General features: G+C 47.9%; 1 protein-coding gene and 1 long non-coding RNA gene across 2 annotated transcripts; both read left to right on the top strand.

Moving 5' to 3' along the window:
- Positions 1-81: 81 nt before the first annotated feature.
- LOC144454171 (SUN domain-containing protein 2-like) lies at positions 82-27440 on the top strand. Its single transcript, XM_078149722.1, is given in 7 exon segments — positions 82-306; positions 487-571; positions 3092-3116; positions 6350-6440; positions 25992-26159; positions 26962-27054; positions 27327-27440. Coding segments are annotated over 7 exon segments (801 nt in total).
- LOC110203763 (uncharacterized) lies at positions 6597-15160 on the top strand. The gene is made up of 3 exons (XR_013484644.1): positions 6597-6760; positions 7910-9586; positions 13073-15160. It is a non-coding gene; the product is annotated as an uncharacterized LOC110203763 (long non-coding RNA).
- Positions 27441-27591: the final 151 nt, after the last annotated feature.

Genomic DNA, 27591 nt, shown 5'->3' with positions numbered 1-27591 from the left:
TAGACATGCCTGGCCCTCTTCCTTCTTCACTCCTGCTGTTTCTAAGGTGTCTGCTGATCTCTTTCTTCTGGTGGCTTCTAGATGGAGTCTCAGGTCCCAGCTTTGATCCAGGAATACTTTGCTGGGGACAAGGGCACTCAGGCCGGACTTATGCAGCTAGAGGAGGTATAGGCCCAGATTTGAGACCTGGATCAAAGAATCCTGAGCCATGTGGCAGAGGAGCAGGACAAGTGTGCCCACAAAGTTGCTTCTGACTTGAGGCAGACCCTCCTGAAGGAAGGAGTGACCACCGGGGTGACAGAGGAGGTGAGCCTTGCCCCACTGCCTGTCCTTCTACCTGAGTTCTCGGGTTTGCCCTGAGAGGAGCCTGCCAGGATGGATGGGGAAGCCCAGGGTGAGCAGGTAGTATGTTTGCCTGTCCCCTACACGGGCTGAGCCAGGCTCGCGGGAGGCCCAGTCCACGAATAGTACGTGCCTGTCTTTTAGGAAGTGCAGGAGATTATGCAGCAGGCCCTGAAACTCTACAGCGAAGATTGCATTGGACTGGTGGATTATGCCCTGGAGTCCTCAGGTAGGCAGTTTGCAAAAAGCCAGAGGGCTTTGGAGAAGAGGGACTGGAAAATCAGGATAGCTGCTATGAGACAGGAGGAACTGACAAATCAGGATGCCTTTATGGGCCAGGACAGTTAGGAGGGCTGATGCCCTGTCAGGGCCCCTTTGCCTTGAGGGCTGCCCTAAGCCATCTCTATGTCCTGCCAGCCCTTTGGTGCCCCTCTCCACCTTCTCTCCCTTTAGCTCATTGAAATGGAAATTGGAAATTCCCCTTTAAATTAATAAGATCACTCAAATAAATAGGTTCAGTTCAAATCTCGGTCATGACCGTTCCATATCTCCTGAGTGTTCTTGGCCTAGCATTCCAGGAACTAGCCATTCCTAGGTCACGTTGACATGGAGGGTTGGCTCCTCTCCTTGTGAGACGTGATGTTATTAAAAAACAAAATACCAAGCCTCAGGCGGATGGGAGCGTGGCTAAGGTCAGATGTGTATTGGACAAACCATGAATAGCGCAAGAATCAAAAAGGGGTTCTTGGCCCCAAGCCTTCTTTGTTTAGAACAATATAAAAACACTGCGTCCTGTAAGCCCACTGAGCCTCACCCGCGGGAAGGACGCTTCGCCCGGGAAAATCTTTACACAATTCAAGTTTGTACAGGCTGCAACGGGGCTCCCAGCCGTTGATTGACTTTGGAGGTTCCCTTGAATTGGTGATGTATTCTCTTCCATTACCGACTCTCTTGATCGGTGCTATATTATTGATTGTTCTTATTATTTATGCTTTCTATGCAAATTCAAACTATCTGTGCTTTGCTTCTTCTAAATAAATTATCTATTTCCTATTATTTTCTGGTGCATTGGAGAGTGTCATTTATAGGAGCGAATCCGAACCTCACTAAATCCTATTAATACAAAATTGGCGTCACGAACAGGATTCGCTGTATAAATGCCTTTCTTTAAGAGCCCCGGGCTCCGGTAGAGGTCCCCGGTTGGGAGGACCCTCCGTTTTCCTCGCTCGCAAAAACCTGGTCACAGTGTACAGGACCTAGTGAGGATTGGGGGTGTTGGGGGTTCTCGTTTGGGGTGCGACGGATGGGCCGGTTGCCAGCAGGGATAATGGGGGGATACGACCAGTACATCATTTCCCTCCCTTTTGGGTTGTTTGCAGCCAGACAGCCAAAGGCTGCAGCAGGACTCTGAAAAGTTGCCTTCATTCTCCCCCTCTCCCTCCCCAGGTAACAGCAGCTTCAAAGCAGTGCGTGGATGGGAGAGGGAAAGAGAGAAGAATACTTTATTACTTAGGTTATATGGTTGGTAGAGGGCAAGTTGGGAAGGATTGTTGAAGTGTTAGGTCAGAATTAGAAAGGAATGAGATATGTACAGGTTTTAAGGGGATTTTAAATCATTAGAAAGAAAGGCAAGGAAGTTTAAGCATGTAGGAGAGAGGAGTGTGTGTAGAAAATTTGAAGGGTGAGTAAAAGGAAAGTGCATGCTGTAATCGCCGCAGCAAATATGAATTGGGACCCTGATACTTGGGAAGGTGATATTTGGGATGAAGATGATGATAGGTGGGGGGAAGTAATAGAGGAAATTCCGGACGTTAAGGATGGGGAAGCTCGGCCGATAGTTAGGAGAAAAGCCGAAAAGGAGGGAGCTAACCCACCCCGGGTGACTGAAATCACGGAAGATTACTCCCAAAGAGAAATTACTGATTTGCTTAGTAGGTTTTCACAGCGATCAGGAGAGCCTGCAATCTCCTGGCTTGTAAGATTAAGTGATGGGGGAGCTGGAGGAGTGTGGCTAGACCCCAAGGATTGTCTAAAATTTTTGAGTTTGACCTCTATATTTTAATACAGGCAGAGAATAAAGAGGTGGTAGAGAAAAGATTAACTCAACTAATAGAACATATGAAGGAGAAGGGATGGGAGATTAATCCTGATAAAATTCAAGGTCCAGCTCAAAGTGTGAAGTTTTTAGGAATAATTTGGAATAAGGGTCATAGAGAAATCCTCCCCAAGGCCAAGCAAAAAATATTAGATTTTTCACCTCCTAGGGACAAAAGAGAAGCTCAAAAGTTCGTTGGGTTGTTTGGTTAATGGAGGAATCACATTCCTCATTTAGGTCAGATTTTGAAGCCATTGTATAAAGTTACCCGGAAAAAGTATGCATTTGAATGGGGGGAAACAGAATCGAAAGCCTTTGAGGAAGCCAAAATAGCTATTCAAACTGCCCTGGATCTTTGGCCTGTACAGCCAGGGCCGATGGAATTGCAAGTTACAGTTTTGCATGGATATGCTGATTGGAGTTTATGGCAAAAACAACAGGGCAGGAATGTTCCTTTAGGATTTTGGTCGCGGAAACTGCCACCTGCTGGCCAAAATTATACTCCTTTTGAACAACAATTATTGGCTGCATATTGGGCCCTGGTAGAGACAGAACATTTAACTTTAAACCATGAAGTTGTATTGAGGCCAGCCATACCCATTATGAGTTGGATTATGGGGACCCCCGCCTCACATAAAATAGGACATGCCCAAGAATCATCAATTATTAAATGGAAATGGTATTTGCAAAATAGAGTCAAGACAGGCAGATCGGGTATTTCCACCTTGCATGAAAAGGTATTAGAATTACCAAAACATTCAAATGATATTGATATACCACCAAAGTCTTATGATCAATCACCTGTTTCTTGGAATAATGGATATGATTCTCTAACCCCCGAGCAGAAGAAGCATGCTTGGTTTACTGATGGCTCGGCTAAATATATAGGATCTAAGCGATGTTGGAAAGCTGTAGCCTATAACCCTTCATGCAATACTATTTTGGAAAGCTCTGGTGAAGGCCAGAGTAGCCAATGGGCCGAATTAGTGGCTGTCTATCAAGTAATTCAAAAGGAACAAGGTGGCCAATGTTATATATATATACTGATTCCTGGGCCGTAGCCAATGGCCTAGCAGTTTGGATGCCAATTTGGAAGAAACACGAATGGAAAATTAGAGACAAAGATGTGTGGGGAAAAGAATTATGGGAACAAATATGGGAATGGTGTCAATGTACTAATGTATCTGTATTTCATGTAGATGCCCATGTGAATCAAGATTCTGTGGAACGTGAGTATAATGCCCGTGCTGATGAATTATCCAAACTTCAAGGAAAAGCTTTAAAGGTCACCCCCAGAGAGGAAAATGAAACACAATTAGGAAAATGGGTCCATATCACCGCAGGACATCTTGGCGCTCTTGCATCTTACAGTGTTTTACAGTGTTTGCCTGCTATACGCTAACTATGGCATGGACTCCAGGTATTCCAATGGGAAATCCTCAGCAAGGACCGCGTACTGATTCCATCTACGGTGGTGAAAACAACACCCAGATCATGAATTGGTCATACCCATTCAACGTAGAAGTTTGGGACGCCCCTCTATTTCCCCTAATGAGAGTCAATTTAACTAGTTTTAATCTAACTGTAACTGCAGCAAACGGTACCAATATATCCTGTACCCTTACAAGTTGGCCACCTAGTCCATATTTTCCTAAAAGGTTAAGATCTGTAACATATAATTGGACACAAGTAAACTCCACCTACACTGTCTCACTATCACAAGCGGACGACAGAAAATATTTTTATTGTCGTAACACCTCCAATGGGCTGTATGAAGAATATCTAAACCAATTAGTATGGGTTGTACCTGTGACTCCGAAACCTCCTGGAATAATTCGTGTCCCCCGCTCATGTACTAACACCTCTATCTTGCAACACAAAATAGTGTTTCATTATAATGTAACTTTTCCCTCTTTAGAAAGTTGTGTCAGGAAAAAAAGAGCTTGGTATGATACATTACTTGGTGGTGCAGGAACTGGTTTGGGTATAGTTAATTCTATAGACCTTGAGACCTTGGCTAGCAGACTGCGCAGTGCTGGACAAGATGTTTCTCAAGCTTTGACTGTGAATGCCCAATGGTTACCCACAACGATCCTGCCACACCAAAATACATTACAATACAAGGCCAATTTTTACAAGTCTTTAATAATAGCATCCTCGTTAATTTACACCTTATGAAAAACATTGGTGTTTTATTTAATTGGACTAAATGTTCCTTGCAAAACTTATATACCCTCATACAGAAGGAAAATGCCCAAAGATTACTACAGGAAGGTAACTCTCACATATGGAACGATATACTTGACTTGTCAGATGTATGGAAAAAGCAAAAACCTGAGAATGCTAGATGCACTCCACTTTGGTGCGCTGGAACTATTATACTCTACCAAGTTAAAACTTGGACTGTTATGTGCCAATTTCATGTAATACCTTTTGTCTTACATAAATACTTTGCTTTACCTCATATCTATGGAAACTATATAGATTGGTATAATGTAACTCATACTCTGTCTGATTGTGTTGTAACTAATGGAGGGATTGTTTGTGGGATGATGACTCGGCAGATGGAACCCTGCCTTCTCTCACATTCATCCAATTTGTGTGATCTAACTTTATACCCAGTGAGTAACTTTTCTATGATATATGAAGTATCTACTCAATACATCTGTATAGCTTCTAATAACCGTTCTGACTTGTTATCTGTAGATATTACTACTGTTCCATTTTCTGGTTGCTTATCCAATGTATCTTTCCTACGCTGGCAAGGAAATGATTTTTACTTTCCACCAGACACTAACCTAGTTAAAAATTTTGCTTGGGTACCCCAATCTTTGCCTCTACCTCATGTGTCTCTATCTCTATATCCCCTTATGAACATCTTGAATCAGTCGACTGAAATCAAAAAGTTATTAGAGTCCAACCAACGCGCGTTAAATGAACATCGAATACAGACTCTTATAGCCGCAGGAAGACTAGTCGAAGCTTCTCATTTAGTGATCTCAGATACTAATCATCATTGGTATGATTTTCTTTTTAAATCTCCTACTGCTACTATGTATTTTAATTCCTTAGCTACCCCCATACTACTACTTGCTTTGTTCTTTTTATGTCTTTGTATATGCAATTGTTATATGTATACCAAAATACGCACTATATACACTCATGTCACACCTTTGCCCCTCACCCTATTATTCTCATGATCTTAAGGCCAAGTGAAATGGAAATTGGAAATTCCCCTTTAAATTAATAAGATCACTCAAATAAATAGGTTCAGTTCAAATCTCGGTCATGACCGTTCCATATCTCCTGAGTGTTCTTGGCCTAGCATTCCAGGAACTAGCCATTCCTAGGTCACGTTGACATGGAGGGTTGGCTCCTCTCCTTGTGAGACGTGATGTTATTAAAAAACAAAATACCAAGCCTCAGGCGGATGGGAGCGTGGCTAAGGTCAGATGTGTATTGGACAAACCATGAATAGCGCAAGAATCAAAAAGGGGTTCTTGGCCCCAAGCCTTCTTTGTTTAGAACAATATAAAAACACTGCGTCCTGTAAGCCCACTGAGCCTCACCCGTGGGAAGGACGCTTCGCCCAGGAAAATCTTTACACAATTCAAGTTTGTACAGGCTGCAACGGGGCTCCCAGCCGTTGATTGACTTTGGAGGTTCCCTTGAATTGGTGATGTATTCTCTTCCATTACCGACTCTCTTGATCGGTGCTATATTATTGATTGTTCTTATTATTTATGCTTTCTATGCAAATTCAAACTATCTGTGCTTTACTTCTTCTAAATAAATTATCTATTTCCTATTATTTTCTGGTGCATTGGAGAGTGTCATTTATAGGAGCGAATCCGAACCTCACTAAATCCTATTAATACACTCATTCAGCTGCCAGCATCCTCAGTACCATAGCTTAAAGACCTATGGCACCAGGGCAGCTGTTATCAGTCTGTTTGGCATCACCTTGTGGTACCATTTCCAGACCCTAAGATCCCTCCTCCAGGTGGGGCTGAACAAAGGTCACTTAGCTTGGCTCTCTGCCTGCCTTCTCCCCCCCCTCCTCTGTGGGGCCTGGACCCTTAAGGTAGAGGGGTCCCAGAATTCGCATCTGTTCCATGTGCTGCCACTTTTCATGTGATTTGTCTTCTGCCCACAGCCAAATGTCTACACTGGCAACAGCTGGGCATTCCAGGGCCCCCAACATTTTTTCGGTTTCGCTTGTCTGCCGACATCCATCTCACTGCCATCACATTGGAACACGTGCCCAAAGCCCTGTCCTCAATCAGCAACATCACCAACACCTCCAAGGAATTTGTCATCTTGGTGAGTACCTGAGCCTGGCAGCTCTCCTTTCCAGAAGTGCAGAAAGTCCTTTCTTTAACAGCAGCATTTCAAGGTGAGGAATGGAAGAATGTGCCCATTTTACAGATGGGACATTGAGAATTGGGGCTGGCCCTTCTGCTCCTACCCGTCTTCTTAGAGAGGAGCCAGGAAGAGACAACCACAGCAGAAGAACAGCCAAGATTACAATGAGCTTTAGGGCCCTTTACTATAGCCAGTTTCCTCTGTGGCCAGGTGTCCCATGGGTGAGTTGGGCAGGGATGGTGACCGCCATTCCCTACACAGACAGCTAGTCAGGGCAGAGATGGAACGTCCATGTAGGGAGGATTTGGGAGAAAAGATGGAGCCAGAAGAGAGGATGAAATATGCAGGGGCAGAGGGATGCTTCAGGACCCAAATCCTAATACAGATGAAGAAAGTGAGGCTCACACGCTGAAGGGGTTTGTCCCAAGCCATTCAGCAGCTTTGGGGAAGAGGCTGAGAAGAAGGGCAAGGCCTTGGAGGGGAAAGTCTCTGTCTATTGAATTACTGAGAGAGACTCTAGAAGGTGAAGGGATTAAGGAAGGGAAAATCAAGGTGGATTGAGTTTTCTCCTCTTTCCTCTCCCCATTATATCCTGTGCTATCTACCCTCCTTCTGCACCTGCCACCTCTCCCATTTTTCCCTCCATGGACTAATTTGTATTCTTGTCCTAAAAGCTTGACCTTTCCTACAGCCCACTCCTAGCCATCCATTTGTCCATGCCTCCAGTCCCCTTGTTTTTCCTTCTGTTCAGGGGCTCAATGAAGATTCCCGGGTGGAGGGGGTGGCCCTCGGGCAGTTCACTTATGATAATGCTGGGGAGGCCATTCAGACTTTCAGTTTCAGGTATGGAGGGCTGGTCCCACAATAGTGACCCAGGCATGCTGGTGACCTCAAGGGATGGATTAGTAGCCATGGGGACACTGTGGCCTGGCAAGTGGCTGCAGTGCAAGCCAGGTCCCAGTGGGTCTGATAGGAAGCTGAATGATAAGCTTGAGGTTTAATTCAGCCACTGCTCTTTGAAGGAAGCCTGGGGCACAAGGGCTGTGGGGGCCAACCATCCACCAAGGGATCTCAGGCCTTCCTGACCCAACTCTCCTCTTCCCACAGGGCAAGGACACAGCCCCATACCAGCTTGTAGAGCTTCGAGTCTTGAGCTACTGGGGTCACCCTGAGTAGACCTGCACTTCCTGCTTCCATGTCCATGGCAAGCCTGCCAATTAGCACCTCCCTGCCAAGTCCCTTCACCCCTTCTTCCTTCAGCCACCAGCAAGCAGCTCCCCCACCTCCTCCTGCCTCCCCCAGGCTCAATCCCTTCTGGGCACTATGACTTCTAGGAGAGAGAGATAGAAGGTGGGAGGCCACCTCCATGAAGCCATGTTTCCTCAACAAGCCCTCTCTGATATGGACAAGACCACCAGCTGAGCAATTTCTGTTTCAATGCCCTTCATCTGCAGGGTCAGGTGGCTCAGCTCCCTGCCAGGCCCTGCCTACCTCCAAGAGGTATAGACATATTTGTGTACTATATGTTGCGGGTGTGGTAGGCACTAGTGAAGCCTTACTATGCTCAACAGCAGTCCTACAGAAACACAGCTTACACTGCCTTGGGTCTAGGGCAAGGAATTTGGTGTAGTAAGGCCATGACAAATTGGACAGCTGGTAGGCAGTCTGACATGGGCATGCTCCTACAGGTGGCTAATACCGCTCTCCATGGGACCTTGATGGTTCTCTTCACCACTGGTCATGATGGGTGCACTCTTTGATATCAGAAGTACCTGGGAAAGAGCACAGGTGTCTGGGCTTTTGATTCTGACAAGGCCAACAGACTGGATTTGAGGGAAGATCCCCCAGGACCACCTTGAGTGGCATTTAGAAACTGTGTGGCATATGGGGGTGTAGGCATGACTTGGTGGTGCCTTCTACCCACTGGGGCTTCATTTACAGAGGACTGGAAGGTTTCAGGTGTGGGAAAAGTAGTATTATTAGTTAGAAAATTAATCATGGATTACATAATGCTGAAAGGGAGGTGGGCTTAGAGTGCTGGCAGGAGCCATAGGGAGAGGGCCTTCCCTCATGCTGCTGGTACCAGGTTTCTCCTGCCTGCCCCTCAAGGGTCTAGAGACCCTACTTCTCCATTCTAGTCATGGTTTCATCCAACTCCTCACCTGGAGCTCAGTCACTGGGCTCTCTCCTTTGGGACTATCAGCTTATGTAGTTGTGGGTATGGTGGGCAGAAGACTGGCCAGGACCCTGTTGAGATTGGTGGCCCTTCCTGTTTAGGGCTGGTGTAGAGTTGATGCTGCCCTCTATCCCTGGGGTGGACGTGTGTTGGGGGCTGGTAAGAGATGTCGGAATGGAGAGGTAAAGGTGATTGGGGGCTGGCAGGGGACACCTGAATGGAGAGGTGACACCCCAGGAGTTGGGACCCGCCTCTTCTGGGATAGCTTGCGGGCTCAGCAGTGAGCTACGTGGCAATCCCGGATGAGGTGCTGGGGAGGCTCCGCTAATGGGTTGTTGGCACCGCCTTCGGGGTGGATCCTTGTAGCCTTCATGACCTGCCCTCAGATTATATAACGGGCTGAGAACAAAAGATTGGGGGATCCTCCACAATAAAGAGCATACACCACACTCGCGTCCTGTCTGGTCCTTGAGCCCACCTTTCCCCCAGGGTGGGTCCGGAGACGTCCGAAGCCTAGCTCCCAGGGAAGGAGACGTGCCTGAAGGGCCCAGCCCGGGTCAAGTGGCGCCCGAACAGGGACTTGAGTTCCTCTTCGGCGACCCCGCCAGGTATGGGTAAGTACCCTCTCTCCAGTGAAAGAGAGGAAGGGACCGACAGCCTATGCAGATCGGGGCTGCATAGAGGGAAAGATGGGAGCACGATACAGTAAAGAAATTAAACCGGAGGATAAGCGAGTGCTAGTCCTACAAGTGTATAAACTTTGTAGGGATAATGGGGTAAAAATACAGCTGAGACGCTGTCAGGAGTGGGTAGAAAAACTTATAGTGGTGTCCCCGTGGTTACAGAGCCAAGGGGTTGATTATCAAAGATGGAAAATAGTTGGGAGTCAGATGTCTTCCTACGCAGAGACAGAACCAGGGTTCTTAAAACCAGAGGATTTTACTCTTTATGGCATTGTGACTTTTGCCCTCTCTCCGCGCCCTCCGCCGGTAATAGTAGCGGAGGAGACACAGGTAGGAACATCCTTATTAGGAGGGAAACAAGACCTTGAGGGTCAAGAAGAGCCATGGCCTGACCCCCCTAAGCCCCCTGAAATCCCGTCCGCACCATGGCCGAGTCTGGAGCCGCTCCCTCCGGAGCCGCTCCCCCCGTATGTGCCACGTTGGCAGCAGAAAGAGGAAGTTCTGCCTGTGGCGCAGTTAGAATTCCAGAAAGAGGAAGTTCCGCCTGTGGCACAGTTAGAAATGCAGATACAGCAACTACAGACCCAAATAAACCAAATGCGGCTTGATAAAAGAGGGAAGAATGAACAGACCCCGCAGGCCTCACTTTTACAGCACTCATTGCGAGAGGCCGCTAGGGACGGGCAGGTAGTAGACTGGAAAGAGTGGGGACAGGAATTCCCGATTTTTGTCCAGGGAGGTCCCGGAGGAGGTGGTCGGTCTCACCGACCAGTGCCCTATAAGTTCATGAAAGATTTGAAAGAGGCAGTAAAAGTATATGGAGCAGGCTCTTCTTATGTTAAGCAGCTGTTGCAATCTACTGTGGCTGTGGCCGCTTGGACCCCAGGGGATTGGGATGAAATTATGTCTGCTGTATTGGAGAGTGCTGCTTACACCGCCTGGTCGGCGTATAGACGCCGAGAGTCTAGGGCCTGGGCGGAGGTTAATTTCCCTCAGAATGTAGAAGATACCATTAATATGCTAACTGGGTATGGCCAGCATGCTGGGCTGCAGGCACAGCTTTTACTCCCAGACCTTGTTATACAAGGTGCCCAGATAGTGGCGCTAAAAGCATTGGATAGACTAGGGGAGAAATCGCAACCTCCTTTAAACAAACTCGTGCAAAGGCCAAAAGAAAGTGCCATGGAATTCGCGTCCCGAGCACAAGAGGTTGTGGAAAAGAGATATGGAGCAGGAGATGTTGCCCAAAAGCTGCTGATACAGCTTTTCAAAGAAGGACTTAAACAGTCACGAGGGTTGTTGTCAAAGCTACCACCAAATGCCTAGGAATGCTAGAGCGAGTAGGCTTAGAAGTGGCTCCTGAGAAAATACAAAAGGGCGACCCAGTCTCATACCTAGGCCACCGAGTGACTGAGACTGCCATTTATCGTCCATGGCCTCAAATAGATACCTCCAAAGTAAAGACACTCAATGATTTTCAAAGATTAATTGGTGCTATACAGTGGCTTCGAGGAGTGATTCCTATCTCAGATACTATCATGCAGCCACTTTATGATTGTCTTAAAGGGCCCTCTGCTCTAACTTCTCCCAGACAATGGACCACGAGCGCCCTCGAAGCAATACAATATATTCAGCATCAGTGTAAACAGCAAGTACAACGTAGAGATTTGCAAACTCCCCTCTACGTCACTCTCTTACAAGATGAATATAAAGGCATGTTGGCAGTGATCTATCAACAGCACGGTCCGCTTATGTGGGTCTATCCAGATAGAGATAAGAAAGCACTCCCTAATAGAATAGAAACTCAAGCTCGCTTACTGCTAAAAGCAAGTGCCACGGCACGAAGAATTAGCGGTAAGGAACCTCTTATAACTCTTAATATAACCCCTCAGGTGCTACAGGAGCTCGCTTTGACTAGCGAAACTTGGGCGGTCTTACTTGTTACCCACACCATCCTACCGTTAACGTTACCCCCAGCTTTACGTCTGTGGCAAGCTGTTCCCCTTCAACGTCCTAGCACTATAATTGCTACAGAACCAGTGCAGGGACCAAATGTGTTCACAGACGCCACAAAACACCTAAAAGCAGCCTTTTACATCCCAGAAAGGAAGGTTTTACAAGTGTATGCTACCCCCTACAATTCTGCTCAACAGAATGAATTAGCAGCCATTATTAGCGCTTGTGAATTCTTAGCAACAGAATCTTTTAATCTTATCACAGATAGTATGTACTGTTATCATGCACTCCAGCATTTACCAGATGCTGCCTTGGCACGGTCACCTTCGTCCGTCCTTCCACTCTTTCAACGACTGCAGCAACATCTGCTGAGCCGAACTACACCGATTTATATACTTCATGTCCGCTCTCATATAGGCCCATATGGGCCTTTATATCAGGGCAATGCCGTAGCGGATGCGGCTTTACAACAAGCCCCTACTGATGTATTCTTTATGACACCCTACACGGCTCATCAGAAATTACACCTTTCTGCTCGTACTTTAAGAACGATGTTTGGTATTCCCCGAGAGCAAGCCAGACAGATTGTGAGAGCTTGCCCTAATTGTGCTCCTTTTCGACCACCACCCCCTATACCGACTTACAATCCCCGTGGTCAAGCACCTAATGCCTTGTGGCAAATGGATGTGACCCATTTTCAAACTACCTTTATTCATGTGTCAATAGACACTTATTCCGGCTTCCTTATGGTCTCCATTCAACCTCGTGAAAATGTCTCAAGTGTTCGTGCTCATCTACTATATTGTTTTTCCCTAGCCGGTCTCCCCCACACAATTAAAACGGACAATGGCCCCGCTTATCGCTCGCGCTCTCTCGCGACTTTCCTTGCCGAATTCGGCATACGGCACGTGACTGGCATTCCCCATAATCCCACCGGACAGGCCATTGTCGAACGAGCCCACCAAACTTTGAAGCAGCTTCTTGTTAAACAGAAAGGGGGAGTCCCAGGCAGACTTACCAAGACCCTCCTTGATCAGGTTTTATTCACTTTAAATTTCTTACAAGTGACTGATGATGGCCTAACCCGAGCTGAGAGGTTTTTTCGCCCATGTGATACCGGTGTGCACGCACCGTCTTTGACCCCACGGCAGGAGCTGCTGGAGCAAGGCGCTTCTGTTATGTGGAGAGACCCTGAGGGTGTGTGGCATGGTCCAGATAGAGTAACTATCCGGGGGAAGGGTTATCTCTTTGTGTCTCCACAGAATGAAAAGGACAATGGTAAAGGAAGATGGATCCCTGTCCGGTGGGCCAGAGAACTTGAGAAAAAAGAAGAACAGGCGTACCAGGAGGAGGAGACGCAAGAGGGGGCGCCGCGGGGACTGCCATGTGCGCTGCCAGAGGAGATATAGAAACGAACCTTCTTGCGTTTCCACTCCGGTTATTTTCTTTCCACAGGCACGGGAGGGATAATGAGGCCTGAAATATGGCTCTCTCTTTTGCTGGTCGTTTGGGAATGTCCAACCCCTGTGATCAACCTACACCAATTTAACACTACCTGGGTCTCATTGGAGACAGAGACACCTATGTACTGGGCACTAACACCACATCTGCCCATTTTTCAACTCATGACGTGGAATCACGAGGCAAGCCCACTTTTCCTCTTTGGCAACGCATCTTGGTTAACGGGTGACTTGGGACTGGCGGTTCCTATTATCTCCGAAACTGGAATGAACGTTACTTGGACTTCTGCGGCGTTGCCTCTGTGCTTATCCCCTTCAAATATCTCGAATAGCAGCATTTCTCAACTGTGCTATCCTCTTTCAAATTGGTCTATTTCCCAACCTTCCTTTCTAGAATCAGAGTTATTGAATGCTACTTATGGTTCCTTAAACATAACTCTCGCCTCTTTGATTCGCAATTTCAGTAATAACCATACTGTTACTACTTCGCTACCCCTTGTCCACTTACCGCCCCTCATATATTCGAACCCCTTCATGCTTGTAGTACAGGAAACTTTAGTAGGTTGAACAATACTAACGAATCTATATGGTTTGCCGATAATTATCCACAAACTTCTATACTTCCTGCACCCATCCCCTTTAAAGAGAAGGCACCCTTGCAAAGTCATTGGTGGAAGGCAGGTCTTGCTCTTCATCCTACCTTTGTCCGCTACAATCAGACCGCTGCCAAAGTACAGCACGGATTTCCTTTTGCAACATGGCATAAGATTTTTGGGAACAAAAATAGTACTTGTCATGAGACGAATGCTACCACAACTACTGACATTCTTTGTTATACTTTTACAGCCGAGGCACAAACGACACCTGATGCTCTTTTCCTTTTGTGCCCTCCAGGGAACTTTACCATTTCAATCGTGCCCCAGGCAAATAACAAAACCGGTTACACTATACACTGTACTAATGCTACCTTGACTAACACTCTTAACACCTCCCATACCTCTTTTATCGTCCTGCTTTTATGTGTACCCCCCTTTACTCTTCACCCTGTGAGAGCCGATCCATTCGCATTGTCTTTATCGGATTCTCTCCTACGTAAACTGGTTAAACGGGATATTGATCCCACTGACATCGTGGCAGTAGCTGCGCTAGCCCTTTCAATTATAGAAGAGACACAAATAATGCAATTACATAAACAAGTCACTTTCTTAGCAGAGTCCTTGCAGCATTTCATGCATTTAGAAAGTCAAGCCTGGAAACATCAAGAGACACTCGACCGTCTCTTGGAACGACAAATCACTACCCTTTCTGCTACTGTGCAAGTATTGTTACATCAACAAGCTTTTATGCTGCGTTATATGCGCTTGTCATGTCATTATAAATATCGCCCTGTTTGTGTAACCCCTATCCCTTATAATTCAACCATGTATAATGATTTGGAGGACATTCTACGCAACGCCACCACAGGCGTTGCCTTTGCTACCGAGCTTCAGCAGCTGGATTTGATCATCATGGCCATAGAGAATGCTACCCTGCGCTTTTCCCAAGATTGGGAGGACTCAATCTCCAAAACGGTTAAATGGTGGGACGATTTTCAATACCAAAATGTCCTCCAATGGATCCTCCATGGTGCTCTTGTACTTGTAGGGGGTTTTTTGTTATGTGTTTTCCTCCCATGCCTTATTTCTTGTTTTCTTTCTCTTCTCAAAAGATCCCTCGCAGCCCTTAAGGCAGAATTCCGTAATGCTAACAGCACCCATCCTCTTTAAACAAAAAGGGGGAGATTGTTGGGGGCTGGTAAGAGATGTCGGAATGGAGAGGTAAAGGTGATTGGGGGCTGGCAGGGGACACCTGAATGGAGAGGTGACACCCCAGGAGTTGGGACCCGCCTCTTCTGGGATAGCTTGCGGGCTCAGCAGTGAGCTACGTGCAATCCCGGATGAGGTGCTGGGGAGGCTCCGCTAATGGGTTGTTGGCACCGCCTTCGGGGTGGATCCTTGTAGCCTTCATGACCCGCCCTCAGATTATATAACGGGCTGAGAACAAAGGATCGGGGGATCCTCCACAATAAAGAGCATACACCACACTCGCGTCCTGTCTGGTCCTTGAGCCCACCTTTCCCCCAGGGTGGGTCCGGAGACGTCCGAAGCCTAGCTCCCAGGGAAGGAGACGTGCCTGAAGGGCCCAGCCCGGGTCAGACGTGACATGCCCCAGGTGCCTCTGGAGGGAAACCGGGCATTGAAGGTTCATCAGGTTCTTTCTCTGAGCTCTGATTCTAGTTCCTTTTGGACATGGTTAGTACATGGGCAGTTGTTAAGTTTGTTGGGACAGGGTTGGGGGAGAGGGGGTTGCAGCATGGTGGGTGTGAGGGGTTGGGGGGTGTGGGAGGGTCTCGGAGCTAAGGCTCAGATGGGAGGAGGGCAATTTTTTTGGGCCTGCTGATCAATTGTATCATATATATATGTATATGTTTGTATGTATACATAGATCTATTTCATCGTTCTTTTTCATCAGATAGCAAAGCTAAGGGCTTCATTCCTGGGTGCCTCCCCAGGTGCCCAGGGTGATAGTCACTGCAACCCCAGCTTGGAAGTGGGGATTGGCCTTGAAACACTGATGCCCACAGTGGTATTGCTGTCCTTTCTGCCTCTTGCCATCAGGAGGGAAGGCAGTGGTTCATACCACAAGGCTGGCCAGTGGTTCCAGAAGCCAGCACAGGGCTCCCAGTCTTCTGCATGTTTCAGGGGCTAGTAGCAGTAGGTGTGAGGCTGCCCCGAGCTGCCCCCAGTCTGCTTTTGTCAACAGCCCCACATAGGATCCTACAGATGGCTTAACTCTTCCTCAACACAAAGACTATTGTTTAATTCTATAGTTTTATTTCATTATTGGCACAGAGAGCATCGTGCCACCCCATAAACTGGTGGGGTCTCTTCCTGTTCTATCTTTTCTCTCTTTCAAGGATCTCTCCTTAGCCATGGGAGGTTTCAACTTTGGGAACAGCAGCTCCATCAGACTGTGAGCTTCTCAAGGGCAGGGGCTTTTTTACCCTCTCTTTTCATCCCCAGCACTTGGTGCACAGAAGGTGCTTAATGGGTGCTTATCCATGAACTACTACCTGACTAGTAATGAAGGATTATGCAGAGATGTGGAGGCAGACAACCTTTCGGCCATACTTTATTAGCTACAGGCATCAACAAGTTGATGCGAGGGAGCCTTCTAGGCCTAGGACCTCAGTGTCTTCAGAGAGGCATAAGGTCCTGGCATGGGGCTATCTTTCTCCTGCTTGCCTCAGGAGCTCAGGCCTGAGCTCTGCTCTGGGCACTACACACTCGTAAGCCACCAGCTGAGCAAGGGCCCACTTCCTGGAAAGCACTGGAGACAAGAGGGGCCACAGGCCCTCATGGCAAGTTCGACCCTGGATATGGTGGCAGAGAGCACAAGGCATAGGATGAGTCCTCCAGGGCCTTTCCCCAGCCATACACCCCTATACACTCCTGTACCTCAGTTGGGAAGCCTCCTTCTGGTCTTCCCTCAGATACTGGGAAAGGGTCTTCTTCTACTGCTTCTGTAACTCAAGTTCAGACTTGAGTTTCTGGGCCATGTTCTGCAATGCCAGCAGAAGCTCCTGGTTTTCTATCCCCTTTTCTTGTTCTTTGGTGAGAGTCTTCTGCAAATAATGTGCTCTGCATTTCTCCTGCTGGACTTTATACTCCAGCAACTCAAGTGGAGAAAAGCAGGGGGCAGGGAGCAGAGCAGCCTGGTTACATCATGCAGGTACAGCCAGCTTGGCAGGCATGGCCTGTGTGGTGGTCATACCTGTGCCCCACTCCCTCATCTTGTCTCCAAAACTGGTACTCCTGCTTGCTGCCTTAGTCTTTGACCCTGGTGAGGGCCTTGTAAAGCTCCTGTAGCTTCTCCTCATTCTGGACATGGGTCATCTGGAACTGGGCATACAGGCCATGGATCTCAGACAACAGACTGCTTGGATCACTAAGATTCAGATTCTCCAAGGTTCTCTTCTGCAGCTTTCCCTAGGAGAAGAGGCAGGGCACATTAAGTGCCACTGGGACACTGTCTTCAAGACCCAGGAAGAGTCTTGCTGGCATGCCTTTCTATCAGGTGAGGCCATAAGGAAGGGAGGAGGGGAGCCTGCCTGCCACCCTCCTTACCTGCTCCTGGATGACGTCCTCCAGCTTTTCCAGCAGGGACCTTTCCTCTCTCAACTTCAGACTGCACAGCTTGGACTGGAGCTCTATTTTGAACATATTCTGTTCCTTTTCCAGGACTTCTTGGATGTCCTACAGAAATTCTCCCTGGTCAAAGCCTGGGTCTGAAGGCTCCTTCAACATGAAACAAAACTCATTGCTGAGCTGCTCAGTGACCTGGCGCTTCTGGTTCAGGGCATCCCTGAGCTCAGCTGAGCGAAACCTCTCAGCCTTCATTACCCTCTGGAACTCCCAGACCTGGTTGTGCTCCAGGCACTGAAGCACCTGCAGTGCCAGTACCCCGTCTAGGGTCTTTCTTCAGCTTGCTCTTCTTGGCTGACTTGTGCTGTGGGCTGGCCACCAGCTGCCAGTTCTGGCTGCAGTGCTTGGGGAGCTCCTGCGTGGGGAGAAGGGCCACAGTTGCATCCTGGCCTTGCCTGGGCCTCCTTCCACAATCGGTCACAGCTACACACACTAGTAAACGCTACAGCTGCTCCAAGTCTACACTCACCAACTGCCCTGAGCTTTCCCCCTGCTCTGTCCACCCTTAGATGTCCAGGGTCCACCTCTGGGAAAGGGCGACACAGCTTCCCTACAGGCTTAACATGTGCACCCCCCTCGATGGTCCTGGACCTCAGCTGGTCCTTCTCCAGACTCTGCTTCTGCTTCTTTTACATAAGGGCCTGCAGCTCTATTGCTTTCTGCTTCTTGCCCTGCAACATGTCCAGGGCTGCCTTGAGACCTCGCTCTTCATTTTCCAGCTGGGATATGTGTGAAGAACAGGGACCAACATGGTTTCACTTTAGCAAAAGGAAACCCAAGAGCACACAGTGCAAAGCTCCCCATCTAACTCCCTGAGAATAAGAGCCAGTATTGGCCCTGGCACAGGCAGGCCATGCCATGGCATAGCAGCCCTGGCCACTGGGCCCTCACTCAACTCTGTTCTTTATGACTCCTCAGGACCATTACCATGTCTCTTCTTATCCTTCCTTTCCCTGTTGTGCCAGAGCAAGAGAACTGACCCATGGCTGCCCACACTGCCACCTTCTCACCCCACTGGCTCTGTTCAACACTCTGGGGTGCTCTGGTGGTGCCAACCTTAAAAACCAACCCATAGTCGGTTTAGAGGAGCCCACTGAGCAGCAGGTGGACTCTCTCCTGGCTTCACAGCCTTTAGAAATGCCTCAACTCTGCTGCTCCCTGTTCCCTCAAATCTGGAACCTTCACCTTAGCCCATGACCCTGCTCTGGCATACATTTGCAACTCCCACAAACCCCCACAGTGCTCGAGGTTCTGATCTCACAACAATGTTTGTTACTGCTAACTGTCCAGGCCTGGCCAGGCCTTTCTTCTTTTCCCATCTTTTCTGTCCAGGTCTGGCCTTTTCTTTGCTGTCTTATGCTAGCCTATAATTTCTGATTTCTCCTGGTCCCACCCTGTGGTTCTGCCTGAAAGAGTGTCTAGGACTGAACAAAAGACTCCCAGCTGTGGCTGAACCCAGCACAGCACAGTGTGAGCCTCTCTTAAATCAGCCACAGATGACAGGCTTTTGTGGCTGCCGTAGTGTGTGCAGCACGCACGTACGCGTGCGCACACGCACACGCGCACACACACACACACACACACACACACCCCATTTTGATTTCTGTTCAGCTTGAAAAGCCACTCCAAAGATCTCCAGATTCTACACCATTCCTCTCTGAAGAATCTGAAATGATCGTGATGACTTCTCTATATCTCCCTTCCTCAACAAGGTCCTCCAAGGCTGCCCAACATTTCCTAACTGCTAATTCACAGTGTCAAGAGCATCATAGCTTGTGTGCTAGAGTGGATGAAACTGAAGCCCCATGGACTTCAGTAAAACCTGGAAAGACTTGCAAGGACTCATGTTGAGTGAAGTGAGCAGAACCAGGAGAACTTTGTATACAATAACAACCACATTGTGCGATGATAAATATCATTGATAGACTTAGCCCTTGTCAGCAGTGCAAGGATCTAAGACATTTCCAAAGGTCTCATGATGGAAAATGCTATCCACATCCAAAGAAAGAACTATGGAGTTGAATGCAGATGGAAGCATACTATTTGCCATTTTCCCCCCTCCGTTTTGTTTTGTTTTCTCTTTCTGGTGGAAGCTCTATTTTGAGAACATTCTGCTCCTTTTGCCGGACTTCTTGGATGGCCTGCAGAAATTGTCCTTGGTCAAAGCCGGTGTCTGAAGGCTCCTTCAACATGAAATAATATGCATGGTGCAGTAAGTAGGACAGTTCCCCTCAATGACCAGGCCTCCGGATGATCACCAGGGGCCTCCAAAGGGGCCTCGTGGGTGGACCACCTCTCCACCCACTGCCAGAGGCAGACCAGAGGGACTTGCCCCTGCCAACGGGCCCTGGGCCATGGGCACAGTTCTACCCTAACAACCTCAGACAGGGCACGGCATGTGCCTCATTAGAAAAGAGTCGCTTGAGAGCAGGGATGGTCTCCTCTACACACACACCTGCACACACATGCACATAGAACATCAAATTTACTAGCTTGGTTCTAAACCTCAAGAGAATAAAGCAGGTGGGCACCTTAAGGCTAGTCCAGAAAAGCAGCTTTTCTAACAACTTGGACACTGGCCTTACCTGTTCCTGCTCTCTTCTCTCCCTACATAATCTGTTTTCATAACAAATGAACTCCCACCATTCATAGGGGTAGACCCTGAGGTTACAATAAGGCAGTCATAGTGTACAAGCCTCATAAGGGTTCTGGTGCTAAGCACAGGTAGACATCATCCACCACACCACCTGGCCCACCTGCTGGCCCTCCCCTGGCCATCAGGGGATTGTTTCCACAGCCACAGGTGTTGTAACATCTCCTGGTGACTAGCAGGGCCCACATTCCCAAGCCCTGCAGGAGGATTACCTTCACCTCTTTGGACTGCCTTTCTAACTTATGCCTCATCGGTTTGAAAGGCCTCTGAACCATTCCAGATTTCTGAAGACGAGCCACAAGGTGGGTATATGGAGGTATTGATTGTTCTGAAGCTTGCTTTGGTTGTCTGCAAAATCTGAAATATCACTACCGAAAAGAGAACAAAAACAAAAAATCAGAGCCATCACAAGTGACCTCTGCATGCCAGACTGTGCAGGCCCATTCTGAAGATGAACATGAGAGGCCCCTTCGGGCTGTGTCTCCACAGCCAACAAGAAAGGCAACACTTTGGGGTCAAGGAGGAGGCTCCCAAGGAGCACTAGCACAAAACATGTAAAGATATCAAAGCAACAAATTACACACTCTTGTCAAAAGGGGAGAGGTGAAGGAGACATTTATTACTTGAACAGAGCCATTCACAGATTTAACAGATGCTAAAGATGATCTGGGACATCTGGGCCCCTCACGGCTTTTGGGAGCACCCCAGCTCAGAGCCCTGCTCAGGGGAGAGGCCAACAGGAGAGGGCCTGAGGGCCAGGACCAACTCACTGATGCCATGTCCCTCGCTGCCCGCGCCTAAGCCGGTTACTTTGGACTGCAGGTCATCTTGCGCATCCATTGCCGTTATGATGAAGTCATGACCAAAAAGAGAAAGAGGAACAGAGACACAGGAGAGAGACACTGATAGAAAAAAAGAGAGACAAATGAGAGAGAGAGAGAGAGAGAGAGAGAGAGAGAGAGAGATGGGGAAGGTAAGGAAGAGAAACAGAGAGAGGGGAAGGAAAAGAGAGACAGACAATGTGCAGGATTACAAGGGTAGCATTAGACAGTGCCACTCTCCTGGCCAGACCACATCTGGCTTGGACCGCTCTGGGAGCTTCCTTTTTGGATAGATACTGTACCCAGAGGGAGGATGTGGTAACATGAGAGCTGCCTCCAACTGCCAGGGTACTGCCACACGGACGAGAGGGGCCAATCTCTCCTGGGCAATGCAGGGAAGATGTAGACCTGCAGAGTCGGCCTGGGTAGGGGAGGTACAGGGCTGGAGGTGTAGGCTTGTCCTTAGGGCCTCTGAGAGGCCTTCAGGGCCCAGAGTCTGTGAAACACAGGGGGTGAGGATAAGCTCCCTCTGTCCCTGTGGGGAAGCCTTTGGGAGATAATCAAAAGAAACCAATCAGGCACCAAGAAACTAGAGTCCTAAAATGGACAGAGACTTTACTCCAAGGCCTCCCCAGCCTCTCATCCATCTGTCACAGGTCTGAAAAGGAGGCCCCGTGCTTCATAGTCATACAATGGATGGGACAAAAGCCCCGATTTTCAGTCCAGAAAACTGCCCCAGAAAGGCTCTTCCTCTTCCTGCTGTTTGGCCCAAGCATTTTGGGTCTCAGAGAGGGCAGACTGCACTTCTGCTATTGTACTTTGGCTTGGCAGTGTGGAAGCCAGAACACAGACGTTCAGTGGCCTGCAAGGACAACAGACTTCCTGGCGTGGATCATGTACAGCAACCAAGTAGCTTACCTGAAAAAAACAAGAAGTACTAAAAATATTGCTGTCGGCATTTTTTTCTTTTTTCTATCCAATACCGTGATGTCTGGACTTCTGTTACTGGAACCCTGAAGATTGCTAGGTAGCATCCACTGGAATATTCCAAGTGAACAAAGTTCGGTCAAGCCAGGCAACCAAACCAGAGCCTTAGAGGATGATGGCACCTGGGGTAAATGCAGAGTTGCCTTATTCTTTCCTGAAATTGCCCAGAGTGAGCGCCACAACCCAGCCAGTCTGCCAGGAGGCCCCAAGCACTTAGAACAGAAGCTCTATTTGGCTCCAACTGAGCTGCCAAATGCCAAAGGATCATGACCTCCCAGAGTTCTCCCTCCCTCCCTATCTGAATGAGGCTGCCTCGAGGCACTGGACATGGGCACTATGTAATCAGGGAGGAGCATTCTTTGGGCAGCCTACCTTGGCCTGGTCCAGGAGGAGCCATAGCATCTGGCTTTTGAAATGGCCGGTCAGGCACAATCTGGGAAGTCATTTCACTGGCTGTGAGGAGACACCCAAGCACCCACATTGATCATTTTGAAAATGTCTCCTTTTGAAGAAACAAAGACCAAAGCAGAGACCAATCCATGCTGTGAAAGACTGTTGGTGAGACATTCCTCTCTCTCCTGAAAGAGAGTGGGGGCTGTGGGTATGGAACGAGACATACATTGTGGGTCTCTGTCTGTCTACAAGGGTGCTCTGCCATGGGAGATGAGAGGAAAATGACAGAGATGGCATAAAAGCATCCACAACAGTAAAGAACAATAACATTCACTTCCACTGGGGTACCACAATATTGTGAGACATTTTTAACAAGGAAATTACTTACATGGCCCTGAAATGCTAGGCCAGCTTCGAACCAGCTCAATAGCTCTTCTCCAAAAGACTGATGGTAGCAAGTGTTGAGGTTTAGAGTAGGGAGAGCTGGTTCAGGTGGGAAAAAATTCACCTAGACCTTCTCTGCAACCATCGGGAGGTTCATTGACACAAGAGCCACGGTCTAGATGTGGAAAGAGGACTAGCAACTTACAGGGTCTGTTTCATCTTACAAGATAAGGGAAAGGGTTGTCACTACACAGGATGAGGAAGATGGATGGCAGGTTAGGGGACCCAGGATAAGGAAGATGGGAAATTTTATAACTCAGCATGAGGGAGACGGGATTTTTATGGTCCAGGATAGGGGGGAAGTTTTATGGTATCTCAAGATAAGGGAAAAAGACTCTAGGATGCCCTCAAGGTAACCTCACAAGGTGCTGGAAAAAAAAAAAAGAAACCCTTAATTAAAATTGGTTTCTTTAAAAAGCTTTTAGCTTTTAGGGCACTGTTTGCTTTTACATCACAAGGACATGCATGAGAGACTCACCAGGCTGCTGTGCTCAGTCCACATCGTCACCCACACTGTCAGCCTCCTTGGTGCCTTACTCCTTGGTCTTCTCTCCCCATTTTTCTCCTTGTTGTCAAGCTACTTCTCAGCCTCCTTTGCTGGCTGGTCATCAACCTTGGAGCCCCCAAATTTCCGCACTGTGCCCTTCTCTCTCTCTGTCTCTCTGTCTCTCTCCCTGTCTCTCTCTTTCTGTGTGTCTCTGTTTCTCTCTCTCCTCTCTGTTTCTCTCTGTGTGTTTCTGTCTCTCTGTCTCTATCTCTCTTTCTCTCCTCAGCCAATAATAAATGCCTACCATGAGGAGGCTTTAGAAGAGTAGAAGGGCTTGGTGTTCCCACCAAGCCTCAATTATTAACACAAATGGGATGAGATGAGACTCCATCAGCACTTTCCCTCATTTGACACAGGCTCATGGCCCAGCTAAGAAGGAACATCTAACTGCATTGGAGTGTGGTATGTAAAGCTCATGGGTGTGAATTCCACATCTGCGAACATCTGTTATATTTTTCAACATCATTCATTTGGGTGACTATTAGCCTACTTTCCTACACCCAAACTGCTAATCTTAAAAAAAAAATAGAAATAACTTGAGAATGGTTATTATAATTATTTCATTTCCAACAATTAAGTCTAACTCTCTTAAATATTTCAGGATCAAATACAAATTTGTATGTACCTGTGTGTTCATGTGCATACGAGTGTGTGTGCATACATGTGCATGTGAGTATGTGTACGTGCACATGTATCTAAGGTATGTTGGAGGCAAAAACAAAAAAAGGCTCAAAGAAGTGATTGGAGTGCTTCTTGACAAAAATGGAATGATAAAATGATAACTGGGCTATTTATGTTTTTCTTTGCTTCTATCTTCTGTTCCAAAGAAAATGATCTTTGCAATAGGAAGGATAAGACACCAAAATGAATAATAGGAAATGGAAGCTCAAGATCAGTGTGGAGGCTGCAACTCGATTTAACTCAGTAAAATCCGATAAGCTCCACCCTCACCTGATTCTCTTCTTATGTATTTGACTGCTCCTTGTCAATCTCCTTGGCTCCAGCTTCATCTGGGTCACAGTTGTCAACTCGGGATGCCCACCCCCTAGGGTTCTGTAGTATCTCTGCATTGAAGACCCAGGAAGACCAACTAGAGGCCTACTAGATCTGTTGGCTTATCTTGAGATAACTGTAGGAACCAGGTTAGCTTGCTTTCCTTTTTCAATTGTCTTTTTATACCCCTGTATTTAGAACCTAGGAGGCAGAGGTCTTTTATTGTCACTCTTTCTTGCTTCCCCACTGAGTACATTAAATCTACTACAAAAACCTCCCCCAACCCCTCTTAATTCTTCCTTCTGTAGACTTTTTCCTGTTTTTCCCAAACGTTATTTCTTTGTAGATAATTGTTTGCCTGTTGTCTCTCTCATCAGACTGCCAGGTCCTTGAGGGCAGGCACAATTGTTAGAAATGAGGGCTTAGAAAAATAAAGCCTTCTAGTTAATAACAAAACTAAGCTCAGAGTGAGTGAAGAGTTGTTTATGAAGCTTCTCTGGAGAGAAGCTGGAACAACGTACTTTAGTAGCACATGGGCATTGGTTCAGTGGTAGAAACAACTTTTAGACCATTAGGAAGATCCACACTCCACCCATCAGGGTCTGCTTCATCTGAGTTACACCATTCCTGGACAGCCCATTGCATGTTTGTCCGTGTTTTGTTAACTCTGCCCACTTCATGGGTCCTGTGTTAAAAAATGGCTGCTATCTCCCTCCTTGGGGTGTGTCAGTTCATGCTCAATGAGCTTATCAAGCAAGCACAGTGGAGAAAAGCCTTTGCCCAGTCTAAGCCCAGTCCTTGAACCCGGCTGGTTGCAACCGGTTTAGCCTCTAGGGCTCTTTCTTAAGAACTAGTTGTTTATAGAAAGTTTGGGGTATTTTCTCATTGGTTGAGGGACTATCCACAAGATCTCAGAATTTCTTATCCTGCTGTGGAAGCCCAACCCCCTTATATCCTATTTTTGCCTTTCTTTGTATTCCTAGCTGTTAGCACATTGCCTGGCACACAGTAAGCATTTAATAAATATTTACTGGCTAATTGATGATATTAAAGGCTGTAGAAAGAAGGAGGATGAGGACTGAAAGAATGCCGTTAGATCTGGTGTTAAGAGGTCATACCAGCAGTTTGGTTTGAATAATGAGCTGGGGAGAGGATTTGGGGAAGATGGCAGAGGTGGTCAGAAACTTCCAAGCTCTCCAGATTTTCCCCCACAAAAGAGACAAAATAGCACCTTAGGGTGAACAAAGTAGGGGTAAAAATAAAGGAGAATAGGGGCACAACAGGGGTCTTCCTGTGACAATTACAGAAGATCAGCAGAAAAATTCCAGAATAGTGTTTGGTGTGAAGAGTGAACACCTCCATGCTAGGGGCAACTTGAACAAGAAAAGGCAAGCAGCTTAAACCACAAACAGCAAACACTGGGGTTATCTTGCTTGGGAGGATGCCTAGCCCCAGCCATAGGAATATAGACCTGGGGAAGTGAGGGAAGTTGGGCATCAGAGCCCTGCAAGTTCAAAAGAACCTCTACTAAAAAGGAGCTCCAGACCCAGCTGTGCTTCAGTGAACTGCAGGGATGAGAAGGAGCCAGCACAGACCAGGAAAGTGCACAATTAGTGAGGCAGAAGGCCTCTGGCCCTGGGCACTTCCAGGAGGCTGGAGGTTTGGCTTTGGTTGCAGGCTAGAGGGCTGAACAAAGGTCCCCCAGCGTAGCTCTCTCTCAGCCATCTCCTACCCTTCTCTGTGGGGACTGGGCTCTCAAGACAGAGGGGCCACATGATCCGGATCTGTTTCATCTGCTGCCTCCTTTCACCTGGCTTGTCTTGTTCCCATAGCCAGATGTCTACCCAGGCAATTGCTGGGCATTCTGGGGCCCCAGGGGCTTTATTGTGGTTCATTTGTCTGCCTGCATCCACCTCACTGCCATCCCCTTGGAGCATGTGCCCGAAGCCCTATCTCCAATCAGCCACATCATCAGTGCCCCCAAGGACTTTGTCATCTTGGTGAGTACGTGAGCCTGAACTGTGGAAAGTCATTTCTTAACAGCAGCATTGCCAGGTGAGGAATGGAAGAGTGTGCCCATTTTACAGATGGAATATTGGGGCTGGTCTCCTGACTCCAGGGCCAGTCCTTCTGCTCCTCCCCTTCTTCTTAGAAAGGAGCCACTTATGGACAATGACAGCAGCAAGAACAGCCAAGATTTCCAAGCTACCTTGCGGTCCTTTTCTACAGCAAATTGCCTCCCTGGACAGTTGTCCTATGGGGTAGCTGGGCAGGCGTGGTGACCACCTCTCCCTACATAGTCACCTACTCAAGGCAGAGATGGGACATCCACAGAAGGAGGATTTGGGAGAAAAGAGGGAGCCAAAGGAGAAAGTGAAAAATGCAGGATAGAGGAAACTTCAGAACCCAAATGCCGAAAAAGATGAAGAAATTGAGGCGCACACGGTTAAGCAGTTTGTGCCAAGCCATTCAGAGGCTATGGGGAAGAGGCTGAGAAGGAGGCCAATGACTTGGAGGAGAAAGGCTCTTTCTATTGAAATAGTGAGAGAGAAGCTAGAAGGTGAGGGGATCAAGGAAGGCAACATCGATGTGCCTTTTGTTTGGTCCCCTTTCCTCTTCCCAAAGTATCCTGCAGCTTCCTCCTCCACCCCCTACCTGTAATCCCCCCAACACTGCCTGCCCCTCCTTTGCCTCCCTGGATTGATTTGTATTCATGTCCTAACAGCATGACCTTTCCTGCACCCCTCTCCCATCCAGCCATCTGTCCATCCATCTTTTCCCTTTGCTTTTCCTTCTGTGCAGGGGCTCAATGAAGAATCTCAGGTGGAGGGGATGGCCCTTGGGCAGTTCACCTATGATAATGCTGGGGAGGCCATTCAGACCTTCCAAGTTCAGGTACGGAGGGCTGGTCCCACAGCAGTTGCCCAGTGACCCAGGACGGCTGGTGATCTCAAGGGCAGGATCACTGGCCACAGGGAGGCTGTGGTGTTTTAGTGACTGCAGTGGAAGCCAGGATCCCTTGGGTCTCATAGGAAACTGAAGGATAAGCTTGGGGGCTGAATTCAGCCACTGCTCTTTCAAGGAAACCTGGGGCAGAACAGATGTGGGGGCAGGGCATCCACCAAGGGAACTTGGGCCTTCCTGACCTTAATCTCCTCTTCCCACAGGGCAATGGCACAGCCCCATACCAGCTGATAGAGCTTCCTACCTTGAGTAACTGGAGTCACCCTGAGTATACCTGTATTTACTGCTTCCTGGTCCATGGCAAGCCTGCCACTTAGCCCCTCCCCATCGGGTGCCTTCACCCCTTCTTCCTTTAGCCACCAGCAAGCAGCTCTCCCACCTCCTCCTCCTCCCTCCCCTAGGTTTAATCTCTTCTGGGGACTATGGTTTCTGGGAGAGAGATATAAGTTGGGAGCCCACCTCTGTGGA

Source organism: Phascolarctos cinereus, unplaced genomic scaffold (assembly GCF_003287225.1).
Source record: "Phascolarctos cinereus isolate Bilbo 61053 unplaced genomic scaffold, phaCin_HiC Scaffold_12;HRSCAF=473, whole genome shotgun sequence".
NCBI lineage: Eukaryota > Metazoa > Chordata > Mammalia > Diprotodontia > Phascolarctidae > Phascolarctos > Phascolarctos cinereus.
The sequence above is the reverse complement of the archived record's forward strand: the minus strand, read 5'-3'. Positions and strand labels throughout refer to the sequence as shown.